At 45.5% G+C, this 19,792-nt stretch overlaps 1 protein-coding gene across 6 annotated transcripts in view; it reads left to right on the top strand.

The window, feature by feature from the left end:
• STK36 (serine/threonine kinase 36) overlaps positions 1-18,879 on the top strand; it is a 36,150-nt gene extending 17,271 nt beyond the window's left edge. For 4 of the 6 annotated variants that reach the window (XM_053284162.1, XM_053284136.1, XM_053284146.1 and 1 more), the window contains 11 exons: positions 4,929-5,033; positions 5,318-5,413; positions 5,723-5,796; positions 6,251-6,314; positions 6,864-6,974; positions 7,121-7,195; positions 9,928-10,099; positions 10,365-10,512; positions 11,189-11,348; positions 11,644-12,387; positions 15,485-18,879. In XM_053284162.1, coding sequence (XP_053140137.1) covers positions 4,929-5,033; positions 5,318-5,413; positions 5,723-5,796; positions 6,251-6,314; positions 6,864-6,974; positions 7,121-7,195; positions 9,928-10,099; positions 10,365-10,512; positions 11,189-11,348; positions 11,644-12,387; positions 15,485-15,631 — 1,896 coding nt within the window. In that variant the 3' untranslated portion in view covers positions 15,632-18,879. The remainder of the gene's footprint in view (positions 1-4,928; positions 5,034-5,317; positions 5,414-5,722; positions 5,797-6,250; positions 6,315-6,863; positions 6,975-7,120; positions 7,196-9,927; positions 10,100-10,364; positions 10,513-11,188; positions 11,349-11,643; positions 12,388-15,484) is intronic. The other 2 variants (XM_053284171.1, XM_053284181.1) reach the window with 2 other exon arrangements.
• The last annotated feature ends 913 nt before the right edge of the window (positions 18,880-19,792 follow it).

Below are 19,792 nucleotides of genomic sequence, written 5' to 3'. Positions count from 1 at the left end.
AAAATTCCAGCCAAGACTCTGGGGATCCAGACCCGCTTCACCTGAGGCCCTTAGTTCAAAACAAGCTAACCTCAGGGACAGTGCCCATTGGTATTGGTGACACTGGCCTCAGGGATGATGTGGGCTATTTGGAGGAAGACATTCAGGATCCAGACTCCTTACCTAAGGAGGAGGGAGAGTGGTCTGGGCGTGAGGGTGTGGAACCTTGTAATATTTCCTAACGCCTCTTTTTTGCAGATGATTTTTCTCCCCTGATGTCAAGAGTCCTCAAAGCTATTGGCCTGCAAGCTAATTCAGGACCTGACCTTATTCAGTCTGGAAAGGGAGATTTAGTATTTCCTAGAGCTGTGCCAAGAGAAATGTTTTTACCTTTACCAGATTTATTTTCTGAAGTTATAAAGCAGGAGTGGGCATCACTGGTGGCTAGTAGAAAAACCCTTTCGGCTGCCACTAGATTCTATTCTTACCAAGAAGGTACATGTGGATCTCTTAAAGACCCCCAATTCCGATGCTCCGATAGCCCAATTGGTCAGTGGCTCCTTAGTGCCAAAGGATGGCGAGGTCACACTTAAAGATCCCGCTGACAAAAAGACGGAACTATCGTTTCACAAGGTACATGATAATACAGTCCTGACCACGTGGACTACAGCTGCAGCATCAATGGTGGCCAGGGCTTCTCTGCTGTGGGTGAATGACCTTTGGAATGACACACCCACGGATCCAACAAAGCTGAGGCAGCAACTGCTTAAAATCCAAAAGGCTCAGGCCTTTATGGCCGATGTTTGTCTCACGGGCAAATCAGGTTTGTCTCACGGGCATCTGCTGCTGCGGTTGTAAGGCACTGCCACTTCTGGCTTAAACATTGACAGGTCAATGCCACTTCTAAAAATAGTCTGACCACTGTGGCATACTACGGCACCAAGTTATTTGGAGAGAACACACTTAAAGTTGTGCTAGTAGAATCCAAAGACACACACATACACACAAAAGAAAGGAAAGAAAGAAAAAGGGCTATGCCAACAGCCCCAAGAAAATCTGATAAGCCACTTTTCAAAAGACCCTGTCAACACTCAGTCCTCCTTTCAGCCCTTTCGTGGATTCCGGTCCTTTACGGGTCAAGCCTTTAGAACCCAGAGGTTCAACTGGAACAGATAGGGCGGTTCCTATAGGAACACCGGTTCCAATAAGCAGCCCTTCTTCCAGAATAGGCAGGCCAAAGGCCAACAATGACTTGCCGCTCCAAAACTGGGCGGTCGTCTGATGGAGCACTTCCACGCCTGGGAAGCATCCGATTCAGACAATTGGACTTTAAAGGTGATACAGGACGGGTACAAAATAGATTAAATAGCTTCCCCTCCTCACAGGTTCCTCGCAATCCCACATCTGCGCTCTATTATCAGGCACTCTAAGCTTCTTTGAGCGATTCATTATCTACAGGAAATCGGCGCAGTGGAACCTGTTCCACCTCTGCAATGCGGGGCGGGCGTCTATTCTATTTTGTTCACCATCCCCAGAAAGGACAGAACAAAAAGAGCTGTTTTGGATTTAAAATTCCTAAACAGGTGGGTGAAAAGGGAACGGTTCAGAATGGAAACCTTAAGATTGGTTGCAGAGGCCCTTCATCATCAAGACATCATGACATCCATAGATTTGAAGGAGGCTTATCTGCACGTTCCCATCCACAGTCACAGTCGGTCCTTGCTCAGATTCCACTATGCAGGTCGACATTGGCAGTATAGGGCACTTCCGTTCGGCCTATTATCAGCTCCGCGAGTATTTACCAAGGTGTTGGCTCCACTGGTGGCACATCTCTGGCTTTAGGGGATCCGGATCCTGGTGTACTAGGACGATCTACATCTCCTACCCAAATTGGTACAGACAGCGCATTGAGATTTAAACACCACTCTGTGCACCCTCCGGAATCACAGCTTCTGCATAAACCTATCAAAGTCTGCAACACCTGGGTGTCCTTATAAACATGCAAATCAACCATCTTGTTCTTCCACACGAATGATTATTACTGCTCACCTCGGAAATCAGGCAGGCTCTCCAGAGACCTATGGTGTTACTATCCACCTGGGCGAGGCTCCTAGGGCTCATGGTCGCAACCTTCAAAGCAGTCCCATGGGTGAGGTTTCACTCCTGTGCACTCCAATGGTTCCTCCTGCCTTATCAGCAAGCCATAGTGGATCGTACAACTACACCCCCCAGATTCTGTGCGCCTAGTGGCTGCTTCCGCAAAACCTTCTATGGGGGAAACAATTTCTGGACCCACCAAAGGTGATTCTAACCACAGATGTGAGCAACAGGGGCTGGGGAGCTCACTGTCTCAATCTAACTTCACAAGGGACATGGTCTGTCCAAGAAAGGAGCCACAGCATCAATTGGAAAGAGCTACAGGCAATTTGTCTGGCTCTATTGGCATGTTAACACAGCCTCCAGGGCGCTCATATCTTAGTGCGAACAGACAATACTACCACAAAGGCCACATAAATCGGCAAGGCGGCATGTGTTCCAAGTCGCTATATCAGGAGGCCTTCTGTCTGATCACCTGAGCAGAGGGCCACCTGGGCTCTCTGATAGCACATCACGTAAAGGGAGAAGACAACCTCATGGCCGATTGGCTGAGCCAAGAGGGCCTGTTACCGGGAAAATGTACACTCTCAATGCATGTGTTCACCAGGATCACAGTGCGAATGGGAATACCAGTCATGGATCTGTTTGCAATGACAGAGAATACCAAAACTCCACGGTTCATGTGCCGTTTTCCTTGCCCAGAAGCGGTGGGCGCCCTATCCAGTCCCTGGCCATGGGGATTGCTGTATGTGTTCCTGCCAATGCCTCTTCTGGCCAGAGTGTTGCGGAGCATCAGCATGATGCAGGCAACAGTCATTCTGGTGGCACCCTTCTGGCCAAGACATCCATGGTTCCCAGAACTTCTTCATCTGACTATGGAAGAATTGTGGATTCTCCCCGTGTCCGAAGATCTTACTCAGGGTCCAGTGCGGCACCACAATCCACCCTGGTTTTTGACTAGCTGCCTGGAAACTGAGCGGAGAATCTTAGGTCAGCAGGGATGTACCAAACAGGTACCTCAAACAATGCTAGCATCACGCCAATCCTCAACGAACAGGATATATCAATACACCTGGTGGTGGTTCTTGTGCTGGTTAACCAGACATTCAGTACCCAAGACCAATGTCTCCTTGAACCATCTCCTCCAATTCCTACAGGAAGATATGGACATAAGCCTGCGTCCAAACACTTTAAAAAGACAAGCAGCTTCGCTAGCAGGGCTCATTTCTGGCATTCGGGCGTGGCGTGCCAAAACCATCCACACCTCCTACGTTTTCTTCGAGGGGCGACCATGTTATCTCCCCTGACCGTTCATAGGTTTCTATCATGGGACCTACATACCGTACTAAAAGCATTGCAATCTTCTCCGTTTGAACCACTGGCAGACATATCTTTAAAGTTATTGTCAGTCAAATTGGCTTTCCTGGTGGCAATAACCTTCACTAGACGTGTCTCAGAGTTAAGGACACTCTCTGTTTCTAAATCTCTCTGCATATTCCAGGAAGACTCAGTTTGGCTGATTCTAGGCCTTCCCTTTCAGCCCAAAGTGGCTACACCATTTCACCAATCACAAGACATTTTTCTGCCTTCCTTCTGTCCTCATCCAGTTTATCCCAAGGAAAAATGGCATAAATTGGACGTTCGCCGCTGTCTCCAAAAATATATTAAATGGACGACGGATTTTAGGACCACAAATAACTTATTTATATCCTTTTATCTAGTACCATGGGGTTGGCCGTGTCAGCTCCGACCATTGCACGTTGGATTAGAGCTTGTATAACGTTGGCTTACGAGGTCCAACATCTGCGGCCGCCTACGCAAGTTCTCGCTCATTCCACCCAAGCAGCGGCCACCTCAGCAGCATTCTCTACAAATGTTCCTATCCATGAGATTTGTAGGGCAGCTAACTGGAAATCGCCTTCCACTTTTATTAGACATTATAAAATTGACCTACATGCATCTTCTCAAGCGGCCTTTGGAAGGCGTGTTTTGCAGCGGGTGCTTCCCCAGGAGTAGACAGGAACGTCCCTCCCTAGATGGGGCTTCACTATGGTATGTCCCAGAGGTGTCCTCGGTCCCACCAACAGAGAACGGAGCATTGGTTTCACTTACCGTGAAGGCTTCTTGTTGCTGGGACCGAGGACACCTCGACCCTCCCTCTTGAGGTCCTTGCCTGTTCCTGGTTGACCATCTGAGTTCTTAGTATTAGTGTTTTCATGGGGATTAAGCCTGGGTCTGTATTTTATCTTACTCTGTATAATTCTGCCTTGTTATGATCTGTTACTCTTCTGTATGGTATGTTAACGTTAACGTTACATTTGTGCCTTTCGCACCTCAGACCAAAAGAACTGGGCGGGGTTATCCCCCTCAGCTTCAAGTAGGCGTAGTTTTTTATTTCTATCCAATCAACTGTCCTGCCTTGGAGCTTACGGGAAGGATAACCCAGAGGTGTCCTCGGTCTCAGCAACAAGAAGAAGCCTTCACAGTAAGTGAAACCAATGCTCCGTTTATTTTTAAAAGTAAATATTCAACCGTGTTTGGGGATTAGGGGGCATAGCTAGTGACCAGAAGGATAAGGCACAGGCTCCCCCCCCCCCGGCAATTAGGAACCTAACCCCTAGATTCCCATAGAGGAAAGGTTTTATTATTTGCAATTTCTGTATTTGCGCCTATAGGCACAAACGGAACCCCTGCAAATAACGAGGGGCCCCTGTATAACTCAAAGATCATTTCAGAGGTCCTCAAGATATAAATATAAAAGAACAACATTTCCCTATCTAGATAGTTATGTTCAATATGAAAGGATAGACAGAGCCTCAGACTGAATACTTCTCTTTGGGATTTCACTCTAGATCTCTCAGCGAATTGCTGAAAAGCTTACTGAGAAAGATAACAAACTGCTGCCATGTCTCCTCTCAGATCTTGTGCACCCAGCCTCTTCTCTGAATGCATTAAAGGTAACATATTGCATCTCATTCCTTTATTTTCTGTGGGAATCAGAGAAGGAGATGCTCAGGTTACCTAAACCTTTAATGTAACCTTCCTTAATGAAATCTCTTCTTACCTTTTTACTGGGGAAAGGAGAGATGATGCTTCAGTCACCTCACTTTTTAAAAATAGTAAACTACCTTGGAATTATTTTATTTGGAAGGAGGTATATTTTTAAGTAAAAATTCTGAATGTTTATAGCTCTGCATCACCTTACATCTAATACTTCGTGTTCTGTCCATCTAACGCCCAGATCTTGTATGCCTGTTGCCATGTCAGTCAGACGCTGTGCCATCACTTAGCAACTCAAGAAGTCCTGAGTTCCCTGATTTGTCACCTGCAGGACAAAGTGGGTATTTATTTATACTGCATAGAAAGTTGCCAGGTCACAGCCATTTGTGAGCTCTCTAGCTGCTAGATATACTGTTGTGGGGGAGCAGGCAAAGTTTGAGAGTCACAAGCAGGGAGGTGTAAATGGTATTGTGGAAGAACAGAAGAGACCGGGGGGGTGGGGGGAGAGGCATTGGGATAGCCATGGCCTTGGAACGAAGCATTGTGGGCAGAACATTGGGCAGCCTCCATTTAGTCTGGATGTGGGATGGAGAGGTGCCAGCTTGAGGGAACAGTTTTTCAGTGTTGAATCTTGTCCCTTGGAAAGGTCCCACTAGCAGCCGAAGCCTCGCTGAGACTCCTCTCCCTGCTTCTTCTCCAGCTACAGATCCTCCCACTGCAGTAAGTGCTGGTCACATTCTTGCTGTTGACTATTTAGAGATGGAAGGAGGGCCAGCAGAAACTTTACTCTTGGCAAAAAGGGAATGGCCTCCAGTAAGGAAGGGCCCTGCTCTTATGCAGAGGCACTTGACACACCACAGACATCCTCCTCCCTTTAACGTTTCCTGTAGCTGCCTTAGGCTTGCTCGCAACTGAAGCTGATCCAAATGTGACAGTAGAAAGACTGGTGCAGGGGCAAAGCCAAGGCTCTTTGGGGCATGCTTTCTTTAGTTGTTCATTGGGGACAGTTGTGCCCTAGCATATTTCCAAGGAGTGCTGAGCAATAGGATTAAAGCAAAGAATCCTTTGAATGCACATTCCCCCTTGAGTCTATTTTGACTACTTTGTCCTTGTACAGTGCTAGGCTGGGACAATGTGAAACCTTTAACATGACTGTTTCTTGGTGGTATTTTAGGTCCAACATTGTGATGAAAGAGACCATGGAGCTGTTCAATCGTGCAGCAGCTACCTCTATTTTAGTGAGTTATCTTACTCCACAGGCTCTGAGGGAGAATGCAGACTTTTCTGTATGAATTCCCTAGACCTCCATAGACGTGGTCTGTCTGTTACTAGATCCGGCTATGGGTATTATACTTAAAAGAACACTTGGCCACTCTCTGCTAGGTTGCCAGTGTTAGTCACGTTCTCACAGACTGCAAGGAAGGAGTCAAGGTATACTCTTCCTACCCTCGTTTGGAGGTATCACAGACAGAACTCCATAGGCTGTGAGAAAGGGGTAACCCCAAGAATTCCCATCCATTGTGGCAAGTATTCCTGTGTTTATTGGATCTTCCCAGGCTGCAAAGAATTGAGTAACCTGGCTGTTCCTCCATCATGCCAGAGGTATTGGTTGGGTCCCTATAGACTTTGAGGGAGAAAGCAGTCTGGGAGTTGCTGTGGGGAGTCTAATAGCCAGGTCCACTTCCACTGCAAGAAAGGCGGCTCAGGTTGTTTTTGTACTCAGTGCAGTCAGTACAGCCTTCTACTTGGAGAGGTAGGAAGGTACTGAGGTCTCCTTTCCCATGCAGAGTGCTGCAGGATTGCTACTGACCCAGCTTAGCCAATGTGGTGCTGCTGTGAAACTCTGCCGAGAGGAGACCTTGAGAGCTGTAGCTACGGCATTCACGGAACCTGCAGTGGTAAGAGACCAGTGATAGGCCCACAAACCAGGACAGAAAAGTCTCTGGCTGCATCATGCCTGCCATGCAGTCTGGTAACTGACTCCAAACTCTGACATCCTGCACTGGCCTGGAGCTAACCCTTCTGTTTGTTCTATCTCTTGCAGCTGTATTTGCCACCTCCCATGGGAGTTGGCTTTTATGATGGGCTCCTGCTCTTGCTGTTGCAACTGTTAAGCCAGGTATGGAATGACTTCCTTGTCCCACCAAGCAGCTCCTTTTTATTTTATTTTATTTTATTTTTTTAGAGAGTGTACATAAACTCCCAACGCAGACATTGAGAGACTTTAGGAATGTCTTTATTTCCAGATCTGCCCCCCAGTAAGATGGGAAAGGGCAAGAAACGGGTTGCTTCATTTCACTATGCACCCAGTTTCTGGCAATAGAGAGCTGGCCCCCAGCTAGGCTTTGCCTCTTTTTTTTTAGTTGGGGCAAAGACTTGTTGGAACAAAAGAGCAGACTGTATCCCCAGTTTGTAAGCATGAGTATGCCAATATGGATAATGAATAACTTGGCCACAGTTATCCACACTCTTGTTGCCTCTCAGTTGGATTACTTTAATACACATTACCTGGGGCTGCCTCTGAAAACTCCTTAGAAACTTCAGCTGGTTGAAACTGTGAGGGTCTTGCTTTGTTTTAAAATATTTGTGTCTTATTCCTCTGGTCCAATACTGCTTGGGGCAGCTCATAATAATAGTAAAACTGATTAAACAATATAGAACTCAGTTTGAAAACAAGATCCAATTAAAACCAAATTTACAAATTAAAAATCCACTAGAAACAAAGAATAAGACTAAAAGGGAAGGAGCACAACAAATCCCGTCCAGGAGGATATTCAAAAGCCGAGGGGCCACAACCAAAAAGGCCCTTGACTTGTACAGGCCCTCAGAATGTGTTACACCAGTTCTCTTTCAGCTGCGGTGGCTACCAGTGCATTTCTGGGTGTGATTCAAGGCACTAGCAGTAGCCTTTAAAGCCCTAAATAGTTTGGGACCAAGGTATTGAGAGACTACCTCTTTCCATGTGCATCTGCCTGTGTTTGTGAGAACATTCAAAGAGGCTCTCTTGCATCTACTTTTGCTAGTGGAGGCTCATCTAGAGGTCACAAAAAAGAGGACCTTCTCAGTGGTTGCCCCCACCCTGTGGAACTCACTTCCCTGAGGGATAAAACTGGTCCCCTCCTTAGAGGTGTTTTGTAGGGATGTGCAAAAAATTTCGGGCACAGATTGATCTGTGCCCGAAATGAGCAATTTCGGGTGATTTGGGTCCGAACCGAATCACCCCGATGTCCCCTGATATTTTTTGGGCCCGAGCCGAATCACCCCTGATTCGGGCCCAAAAAATTCGGGTGATTTGGGCTGACGTCTCTTTGAATTTCCCGTCTTTTTGCCTCCATTGATTTGAATGCAAAAAGGTCTGATGTGACGTTAGCTCAAATTCTGGGTCCCAGGAGCAAAATAGTGGGGTGGGGTGGTAGTGCCTAATGGGTGGAGGCTACCACCCCAATTTCAGAGTGATTGGGCAGAGGGCTGATTTTTGGGGAATTGTTGAAGTTTACGCGTCAAGGTTTTTCCCCATAGAGAAGCATTGAGGTGTCAGCAAATGTATAGCTTCATGCGGGGGGCAAAGGGGTGGCCTAGAGCAGTGTGGGGTTGGTGGTAGTGCCAGGTAGGGTCAAGGAAGCTACCTGAATTTTTTCAAAGGATTTGGGCAGAGGGCTGATTTTTGGGGAATTGTTAAAGTTTACACGTCTTTACGGTTTTTCCTCATAGGGTATGCATGGAGCTTTCAGCAGCCCCATAAGTGCACTTGGGGGGTGCTGGGGTAGCCCAGAGCGAGTGGTAGTGTAGTGCACATAGGGTGCCAACCACCCCCATGGGTTTCTAACCCATGGGGTACAGGGTTCTGTTGTTTCAGAGGTATTCTGAGTATGGATTCTATGATAGCAAATTAGAGTGGATTCATGGTGTTTCATTGAAAATCTCATTAGCTATCATAGAATCCACACTCAGAATACCTCTGAAACAACACACTCAGAATACCTCTGAAACAGAACGGGGGTGATTCGGTTCGGGTCCCGAACCGAATCACACACCCCTAGTGTTTTGTTGTCTGGCTGAAAGCTACCTTTGACTTTTTCTCATTTTGTTTGCTCCTTCTTTTGCTGATAATCCAGTGATAGTGTTTTATAATGTTGCTTTAATCTTCATTCTTGAAGCTGCCTTTAACTTCTCAAAAAAAATAAAAGGGGGGTATACTTTTTTTTAAAAGCAAATAAACAATTCCCAGAGTTTATTCCAATTGCATAGTTTAGGTATTTCTGTGGAATTTGAAGCATATTAGGGGACATTGTAGTAGGCAGGGTGTACTCAGTTCCTATTCACTGTATAGTGTAAAATGGTGTGTGAAAAAATTCTAATTGGATTTCCTCCTGGTACATAACAATTTGTTTTCAGATTCCGTTTTTCTCAGCAGTCATGTAGACTAGAAGCTTGCTATTCTTTTTTATTAATTAATAATAATAAATTATTAATGAAAACTGCACCTCCAGGATTTGGAAGAACTGACTCTGTTGCATACTAGAAGCTACATGCTACAGTTTGTAGTATGACTCACAACTGTGAAGATCCTTGCATTCCCTATTAAAATGGGCAAGGTAGTTCCGTTTGTGGCTTTTCTTAGGTACACCAGGTACAGTAGCTAAGAGTGCTTAGCTAGGTGCACCAGTCACTCCAGGTGGAACCCTAAATTTTTCCTTTATAGTATCTGGTGGTGAGAGAGGCCCAGCCTGAAGTCCTTTGTGGGGAGGAAGAGATGATAGGAGCTTGCCTGGTTGCAGAGAATGGATCCCTGGCACAAGAATTCCTTGTTTGGCTGCAGCATGAGGAATTCTGTCCCTCTTCTTCTTCTAGGCAGATGCAGCAGAGGTGCGGGAGTTTGTTAGCTCAGAACTTTGGAGCATTATATGGCATCGCTTTGCCATGGTGCTCCACTTGACTTCTGGGAAGCCTGTGATGGAAGGTGAGACCCCACGAGTTGGCCAGCATGCACCAGAACCAGAATGGAACTTCATCTCACCACAAGGTACCAAGTTGGCTTTCCTCTAGTAGAAGAATTCTGCATTACCAAAAGTGATGTTCTACACCTGGCCCTCCCAGGCATATTCCTGCCATTTTCATGTTAAGAGGAGCAGATTGGGGGTTCCAGCCTTCAAGGCTGTATGTAAGCAAGCTCACCATTTCTCCATGTTACCAAGCTTGGGTATGACAATCACCTTTAGATGGTTAAAAGGTGAGGAAGCACTGAGTGAATAAATTAGCGTTACTCATACTCACTTCTTGCCCTATAGGAACTCTGCTCTTTCTTAGCTTGTCCCTTTTCATCTTCACCCGAGAGCCCCACCAGTGCCTTCTCCAATTGGCTCACCCCAATGGGGTAATCATGGCAACCTTGAACAAGCTGCTTGATCCTGGTTTTCTGGAGCACTTGGCACAAACGTGAGTTGCAAACAATTTAGAGCTGAGCTATAGAAGGAACACAGCAATGAGATGCTATGGACTCAGACTTTTGGTAGGGGTGGGGTGGATTTCTCATGCCATTGAGCACAGCCACATGGTCTCTCACACCTCCAACTTTGCTCTAGTTCATCCTCTTCCTATAGCTGCCATTTTCAGCAAGAAAACTATCATCAGAGGAAAAAGGGAATGATATAGAACCTTCTATGTCCTCCTAAATGTTATTATAATGATCAAACTTGGGAATATTTCACATGCACATACCAGTATCCCTGTCTCCTCATATGCCTCCATCCCAGCTATCCCAAATGTACTTGGATTCCTAACTTTGGATATACCAAGTCCTAGAATATCCGAATAAGAGATACAGATTTACAAATCTGGTATAACTTAGTCTGAGCAGAACATTTTGTTTTCTTTGGTGCAAAATGTATTTGAGATTTTGGCTTACAATATCCCTTTCAAATCAGTGTTTTAATGGCTGAAGTCTAGAGCACGGCAGCTGACTATTTGTGGCATGGCCACCTGTAAGGATCATTTCTGGGCTTGGATTTCTTCAGATATCCAGAATGCACTACTGCAACTGAAACGTATTTCAGTCCTAGCTATGCTCACTGCTGGAAGTTGACACCTTTGGTGCTTTCCCCGCTACTCCCAGGCAGGTGGAGGAAGATGGTGATCCAGAGCTGGTGCCAGCTGTTGTGCTCCAAGTCTGCCAGATCTTTTGCTTTCCCTTTGCTTTGGAAATGGACCCTGAAACCTTGGAGCTTATCATGACAGGTCTGAGGGACTTGGAGGTCCCTGCCCAGTTACTCCAGGTAAAGCTTCTGTCCTTCACCCCACTCATTTAGGCCTTGGAAAGTTGATGCCAACAAGAAGCATTTCACCATTCTTGTTCACTCTTCCCCAGGGATGCCACCTCTGGCTTGGCCAGCCAGTTGTTTGCTCCAAACAGAATGCCTTTAGTTCTTCTGATAGTAGGTGTGTTTGTGAGAGATGTTAACAAACATGGCTGTTCATAAAATGATCTCCATCATAGCGGTGGTTGGGAGGGGTGGGGACACTGCTTCCTTCAGGTCAATTCACTAGTCTACTTTCCTCCCCACTCTTTAGGACTGCATTCACTACCTACCTTTCTGTACAACTGAGTTGCCACTGAGTCTGCTCTGCCATTTGGTGCTAAGTGATGAGAGAGTCATTGAGCAGGTGGTGAGGGTGGCTGCCTCGGAGCATGCTGTTGCCTTCTTGTCAGCCATTTTGCTATCAGACCAAGTGGCCCTTACTGCAGACCTGCTCTCCCTGCTCACCCACATAGCCCGGGCTGGCCCAACTCACCTGCCCTTCCTCCAAAGGCTCTTTGGTGGCTCGGACTCTGCCTCCCAGTCACTGAGCCACCTGCTGAGCCACCGAGAGCACCCACTCCGTGCTAGAGCCTGTAGCCTTGTGGGCAACATGTTGCGTCATGGCCAGGGATTTCCTCAGCTGCTGCGGGGCCAAGTTGAGCTACTAGACTGTCTGTTGGAACGTCTTTCAGATGAGGATGAAAACGTGCGGCGGTCAGCCAGCTTTGCTGTTGGCAACGCAGCCTACCAGGCTGGCCCTCTAATGCAGGTCCTTGGCAAAGCTATACCCTGGGTGGTTCGACTCCTGAGTGATCCTCAGGCCAAGACCCGTTGCAACGCAGCTTCAGCACTGGGCAACCTGGGCCGGCAGTCGGTGGAGCTGGGAGACCTGCTGATCCAGAGCAGAGCACCTGATCTTCTGTTGGATATGGCCTGCCACGACTCCCAGCCTGCTGTGCAAGAGGCAGCACTCATTGCCCTTCGATCCATTGGCCAGCAGCCCAAGATCCACCAGGTAACCTTGCTGTGCTTTAACTGGTTTCAACGCTACAGAGCATAGTGGGAGATTTGTCAGGCTGCATGTGGTGGGAATTGGGGGGGAGGGGTATCGGGTGTGTGTGTGTGTGTGTGTGTCCCAAAGTAGCTTTGCTTGCTAGGCAAGAATTGGAACCAGCTGGTAGGTTAGGAACAAAAAGAAAACAGCATTGTTAAATTCCTTTTAAACAACATTTGAGAATTCCTGATATTCTTTAAACGACCAGTACCAGATTCTTTATTGGAATTTAGGAGAGCCCTAAAGACCTACCTGTTCAGCCTGGCCTTCCAGTGCTCTTAAATTGTTTTAAAGGGTCTTTGATGTTTGTGAACCACCCTGAGCTATTTTGTAAGTGCGGTCTAAAAATTGAACAAATAAATAAATAAGAAAGAGATACCACAGGATGTTTGGAGGAGTTCCATCTGTTATTTTGACGACTCCTGTGAAACTGCATTTGGAAGACAACCAGAGTGTGACAATTAACTGTCCTTGCTGTCTTGACTAGTAGGTATTATGACTGCAGTCTTTTCTAGATGTATTAAATATTATTGGGCTCCAAGCCATCCTGCAGCTAGGAATGTCACATTATGTCTTTTATTTAGCATATTTATATATGTCTCTGGGAAGTTTACAATAAAACAAAACAGATTAAAATAAAAAGTAAAATAATGTAAAACCATGACAAATTCTATGAATTTAATTAAAAGCTGGATGAATAAATGTCTTAACAGCCATTTAAAAAGCTGTCAGAGATGGGGGGAGCCCTCTTATTTTGGCAGGGAGCGCATTCCAAAGCCTGGGGGCAACAATGGAAAAGGCCCATCTGAGTATCCACAAGACTAGCTGGTGGCAACTGAACAGACCTCCCCAGATGATCCCAATAGGCAGTGGAGCTTGTAATGGAGGTGTTGTATTAAATAACCTGGCCCTAAGGCTATAACATGTATTTTGCCCAGAAACACATTTGTAGCCAGTGTAGTTCTTTTAATATAGGTGTAATATGGTATTTTCAAGATGACCTGGAGACCAACCTGGCTGCTGTAATTTACACCAGTTGCAATTTCTGGACTACATACAAAGGTATCTCTACATAAAGTGCATTGCAGTAATCAAGTCTGGAGGTTACCAGCATATGCACTACCATTCTGAGGTAATTTATCTCAAAAGACAGACACAGCTGGTGTGTCAGCCAAAGCTAATAGAAAGCACCTCTGGCCACTGCCTTAACCTGAGACACCAGAGAGCTGTTTGGATCCAAAAGCACTCCCAGACTGTGTCTTATGAGAAGTCATCTTGAGTTTTGGCTTCAAATGTTCCCAAGCTTGTTTGGGTATCCAGCGGTTTCTTGTCCCTCTTTCCTAGTCACATTCTTGCAGACCTTCTTAATATACATTTTTTATTTTTGGTAAGTTCATACCCCTTTGGCTAAAAAGCCTGTCCCTCTGAAAGTTGTATCACCCTTCTCTACTAAAGTACCAGAGTTTTACCAAAACAATCTATCTATATAATTCTCTAAGGCATAAAGTTAAAAGTGTGCCGTCAAGTTGATTTCGATTCCTGGCTCCCACAGAGCCCTGTGGTTTTCTTTTGGCAGAATACAGGAGGGTTTTACCATTGCTTCCTCCCATGCAGTATGAGATGATGCATTTCAGCATCTTCCTATATCACTGCTGCCCGATATAGGCAGCATGTGATATAGTCACATAGTCTGGGAAACATACCAGTGGGGATTTGAATTGGCAACCCTCTGCTTTTAGTCAAGCATTTCCCCGCTGCTCCACTTAATATGTCTTCTCTAAGCTGTGGCTAATCCCATGTGTGGCAGCTCTCATGAGAGTTTGCCAGCAGAAGCACCGTGGTGATTGGGCAGTGGAGATTCCATATGCAGATAAGGAGGCGGAAGCTGTGATGGAATGCAACTGTTACTAGTCAGAAGATATTCTTATTGTAGAGAAGAGGAATCTGTATATATAAATGGATAGTGTGAAGAGAGGGGTTGTGAGGGAGGAAAGAGCCCCTTCAGGAGAAGGAGGCTGCAGTTGTGTGAATTAGATGAGGAAACAAGATCTGTTAACTCAGGAAGAGGGAGAGAAAGGAAAAAGAAGGGAGGGGAAGAGCGAGAGGAGGAGAGAGAAAGGGAGGAGAAGAGAGAAGGAAGGAAGGGTGAGGGACGAACCCTGGCCTGTCAGCAGCCTGAGGGGAATGAGTGGCCATGGCAGTGGTGGCAGCAAGGAAGGGCCCGGTCAGCTGCTGCTGTTCCTGTGGGGAGGTGCATGAGTGGGGCTTGGGGGAGGGTGGGGAAATCTCTGGAGATAGGGGGCTGCAGCTTGGCCAATAGGCACCAGCAGCACCACCCCTGTGACCAAGAGGGGTGAGGGGGATGGAGTAAAGGGATGGAGCAGGAGGAGGAGCAGACGTGCGGCTCAGGTGAGGGGGCTTTGGCAGGGGGCGAGGGGAGCAATCAAGTACTAGCGTGCAGATGCTCTGCACAGGTTAAGCGTGTGTTTGTATGTATATATAGATATATAGTGTGTATACACCAGTGAGAGAGGGGAGAGGGAGGACTGGCCTGTGGGTTTACAGAGTTGCTTTAAACGGGGAAGAGAGGCATCGGGGATAAAATCAGAGGTCATCTATGAACAATTGGCCAAAGGCCATGTAAACACAGAGCTCCCAAGTACAAATACCTCCCTCCACTGTAAGGTTCAAAGGGACTTCTCTTCTTTATCATCAGCCAGAGACTATGCTCTTAAAAGCTTTAAACAAAAAACAAAACAAAAACCCAAGCAAGGCCAACTTTTATTTCTAAGTCAGTCTGCTTTTTACAGGCAGAAAATTGAGAGATGCTGGGGGCAGCATGATAAATACCTGAATCAAAAGGGCAGGGGAGAGGGACAGACAGATGGAGAGCGGGTCGCCAAAGCCAAAGGCTGAGTGCACTTACACTAGTGCATAGATGTTCTGTGCAGATTCAGCGTGTTTATCTAGTTTCTCCTAGTTGACATGGTATAAGAGGGTTTGGGGGACAACCTATGCAGAAGTACAACTTATGTAATGCTTATGATCTCCTTTGCAGGTGCTATTGTCACTCAGAGCAAGTGAGAAGTTGGAAGCACTCTCCCGTAGTGAACCTCAGGATAGTACCTATAGCAGCCCTCGGCCCTCATCAACAAGGCACTGCAAGAAACTGATCCATCTCCTGCAGCTTGCACACAGTGCCTGAACACTGGGCAGAGGTATTACTGTCCCTCCTTAACATCTGAGCTTTAGAAGACCACAGAGTGGAAAAAACTACTGTATCTACTTTTTGGGACTGGCCTTCAATGTGCTTGAATGCCACAGGGTTCTAGTCTTGCTAACTGAAGTTGGAAGAAGCCATCACAGACATCTCTGCAAGCTGTTTTATAGCATCTGAACTGAAAAGGTGCCCCGGTCCTCTCTTCAGTGAGCAGGGGCACCATTCAAGTCGCCTTCTGCAACCAGTAAGACACATAAATACCACCCTGTTTATCTTTCCTGTTGTGATTCAGGCAGGGTTAGGGGGGGAACAAACCCAAGCTCCATTGTACTGTATAGTTGTAGGAAATGTTGTTCATGTTCATCCTACATCAAGTGCCTTGGAAAATTTATCCTTCATGAAGCTGATTCAAAAGAGACTTTCTTTCCTCTTGATTAACTTGTGGAGGACAGCCACAAGATGACCATCCCTGCTCAAAAGCAGAGGAGAACGAACAGTAGTGTTGTTGGCCCCAAGAAGATATTTTCATCTTATTTGCAAGGTGACTTGTAGTCCAGAAGCTGGGGGGCATTTTAAGTCTTGGCCTAGGAACAGCTGGTCTTCCTCAGGATTCTGTGATCAGTGCATCGATCATTTGTACACCAAAGTTTTCATTTGTGTATTTATGAGGACTTTACTTAGATTTCTGCAAAGTTATTTTGTATTAAAAAATAAGCACCACCCCAGAAATGTTTCTGCTTGTCTAAGTGGCCTAGAAAGAGGTTGACTGATGGATCTCATGTTCAGTGTTAGTACCCCTAACATACCATAATATTGTAGGCAGATCTTGTACATGAGCTACAATGCCTTAAATGGCCTGTTGCAAAACTGAAAATGGTATTCTGTTCCATATCTGTGCCAGAGATTAGTGGAGAAAGGCTAGGGTGAAAGGACTTATGTGAGGTGCTTTTAAAATGGTAGGCCAAAAACAGAATAGTGAAGGGGAAAATAAAAATAGTTCCCAATGTAGGAGCTTTATCAAGTTCCCCAAGTCCATTCCTATGCTTTCCATTGTAGCTTCCCATGAATTTTTCCTCTACCATGGGGAGGGAGCAAATATCTTCCAAGTTTTTGTGAGAACTACTGCATTAAGCAGGCGCTTGAGGCATCCATAGTCAACTAGTTCTACAAGCTTAGCACCATTTTTGAGTCTAGTAGTTCCTGTTCCAGTTGGCTTGTTCTGAAAAAAAATGTAGCAATTGAAATGAATTAGATGGGCTGTTTATGCTTGAGTAGTATAGGCCCTGTTTATAAACAAAAACTCTTCCAGTGTGGGACAGTGAGGAGAGGAAGTGATGGAAGGGAGCTTGATGTATTGGATTGGATTGCTGCTTTGGAACTGAGGGACAATCTTCCCTCAGCACAGGAGCTGAATTGCTTGAGCATTTGGTATAGTTTGTAGGAAATGGGCTGCTAAACCTGGCTGTTCCAGCTGTTTTGAAGACAGAACAAGTAATCAAGGTGACAAAGATATGACTGGTGTGGGGGTTAGCTATGCCCCTCTTGTTTGTTTACTGCAGCTAGAAGTAACCTAAAATGGCACAAGCTCTCAATAAGCTTTTAATCTGGGTTTTGTTAGTGCAGTGGTTAGACAAAGTCAGTTGCAAAGGTAAGAAAATCTCCCATACTGATTTGGTGTGCCGTGTTAAGCCAAGTTCTGTTCGCTAGGACTATGGCTGGACTTCATGAAGCACCAACCATTGTTTTCTTTCATACCTTGCAAATCCAAGTTAGGTAAAAGGACAAGGAAGCTCAAGCAAGGGGAAGGAAATGGATAGCAGTGGTGACAATGCTGGTAGAGTTTTGGAGTCTCAAAGTCAGGCAGCCTCTGCCCTGAGGAGATGAAGACTCTTAAAAGCAGTAAAGCCACTCATTCACACACTATGCAGTTTACTACAATACAAAGGCAACCAGATCATAGGCTGAACCCAAGATGACATAAAATGTTGCAAAGGGTTAAGGTGCAAAGCCTCATCTATAGCACTGCTTAGGAGATTGTGCAGGAGCAGCATTCTGTCCCCTGTCTCTAACCAGGAAGTTAGATTCAGTGGCAGTACATATGCTTTGCATGCAAAAGATCCCAGATTCAGTTTGAGATCTTCAGGCAGGGCTGGTGAAAACCCTTGTCTGAAATGTTAAGAGCTGCTACCAGTCAGGGTAGACAATAGAGATAGATGGACTACTAGTCTGACTCAACAGAAGGCAGCTTCATATTTTCAACAAACATCCATATTATAGCAGTTGCCACAATTGTATTATGGAAGCCCATCTCATGCTGTCTTTTGTTGTTAACCAATAGAAGAAAATTAGCAAAGCCTTTGTATACCAAGGTTCTGTACAAATGCAAGAGGAGTACAGATTTCAGGTGCCACATTAAGTTTCTAGGCCTTATGACTTAAGATAGGTTTAAGAAGACAAGTAGCATCTGGTGTAGTTCCAAAAGTCAGCATAGAGAGAGCAGTCAAGATTTCACTGTGCTGCAGAGCTCCTGATGCTCAGCTAAGGGAGGTACAAATATGTAGATATATATTAAAGAACTTAGCTTTTCATTGCACAGAAACTGGACTAACAAAATATTGATTTGCTTTTTTAAAAGCATAGAATATACACAAACAGCTCTGACTGCAAACATACATGTCACTTGAATGCTGAAGACACATGGAGCTCCAGGTTTTGGGGGTTCTGGGCAAGAGACTTGCAGAGGTAACCCTTCTCCCACCAATGCATTGCACACATACAAAGAGGTAAGCAAAGTGACTTCCAGCAGGCAGGTGAGGACAACTGACAAAGTCAGGAGAAGCTGCCTGAGTTTGAGCCTGTTCTGATCTCCAAGAGCAGGTGACAACTGCAAGGGCAGGGCCTTTTCAGCTATGGCCTCCTGACTTTGGAATGCCCTCCCTGTTTTAAAAAAAAGATCTTAACACGCGCCTTTTTAAGGAGGCTTTCTAATGCTTTTATTTTTGTCATATCTGGTTGGTTCTTTAGCTTTTTATAATTTTCTGTTTTAATTGGAAACTAATGATTGTGGTTTTTAGTGAGACCTTTTTTATTTGTTTATTTAGTTAATTGTATTACTTTTATTGTATCTTGTGTCTATCTTATTGTTGTAAGCCGCCCCGAAGCAGTAGTGCACTGGAGGGGCGGGGTATACATATTTTAAATAAGTAACAAACAAACAAGGGCAAGCTCCCTGACCTCAGCAAGTCCTTGGGGCCACTCTGATGTGTGCTGAGTGTGGCAGGCAGGAGAGTAGCCACCCCTCTCAACAACCACCAGAAGCCATGGTGTCTGTCACATTGCTCTTCTTGCTCATCTTCAACCCTGTAGTGATTGGCTAGTAAGCACTTGTCAATCAAGAGGAATTTAAACTTAAGAACCTCCTCTGGAAAGAATTCGCAAGGGAGAGGCTTTGGAATGGAGTGAACAGGTGGCTATAAAATTCAGTTGCTGTTAACCTACAGATTCAGATAGGAAGAGTTAGGGCTAGAAATAGGATCTCTAGGACAGGACTGAGGGTGGAACTGGGAGGTTGGTGGGTAGGTTTTATACACTAGGCAAGACCTCTGTAGAATGATTATCAAATAAATGCTGGGAGTGTATGGATGATTACACAGGATATACAGCAAAGGAGATTGTATCCCAGTAAAGGTGTTGAAAATCTAAAGAAGCTTGTTATCTCTAAACGGTCACATGAGTAACTTGAAAGTAAAGCCTTTGATGTACTGACACAATCTTTTAAGTTCCTGAGTTTGAAATATAAGAGATGGTGTACAGACTTGCCAGTTCTAAGGCTGTTACTTTGTCACAGAAACCATTATACATTTGACCCCACATTGTAGTGAATTAAGCCACTAGAGCTTTTATACAAGGATGGTTATTTGCTTTGGTTTAGAACTTAAACAGTTTCAACTGTGTCTGCTTACTTTTCCCCGCTTTATCGCTTGGGAACAATACCAAAGCTAGTGTTAGAAACCCATATTAGGATTTTATTTGGTGGTGGCAACGTAATAAACGAAAGGTCACAAACACCTACATCTATATATTTTAAACACTAATCTCCCAGTCCCAACCTCAGGTCCTGACAGGCCCTCCTGCAGTTGTTGGCCT

This window comes from Hemicordylus capensis, chromosome 1, assembly GCF_027244095.1.
Source record: "Hemicordylus capensis ecotype Gifberg chromosome 1, rHemCap1.1.pri, whole genome shotgun sequence".
Lineage (NCBI taxonomy): Eukaryota > Metazoa > Chordata > Lepidosauria > Squamata > Cordylidae > Hemicordylus > Hemicordylus capensis.
This window is presented reverse-complemented; position numbering and strand designations above follow the sequence as displayed.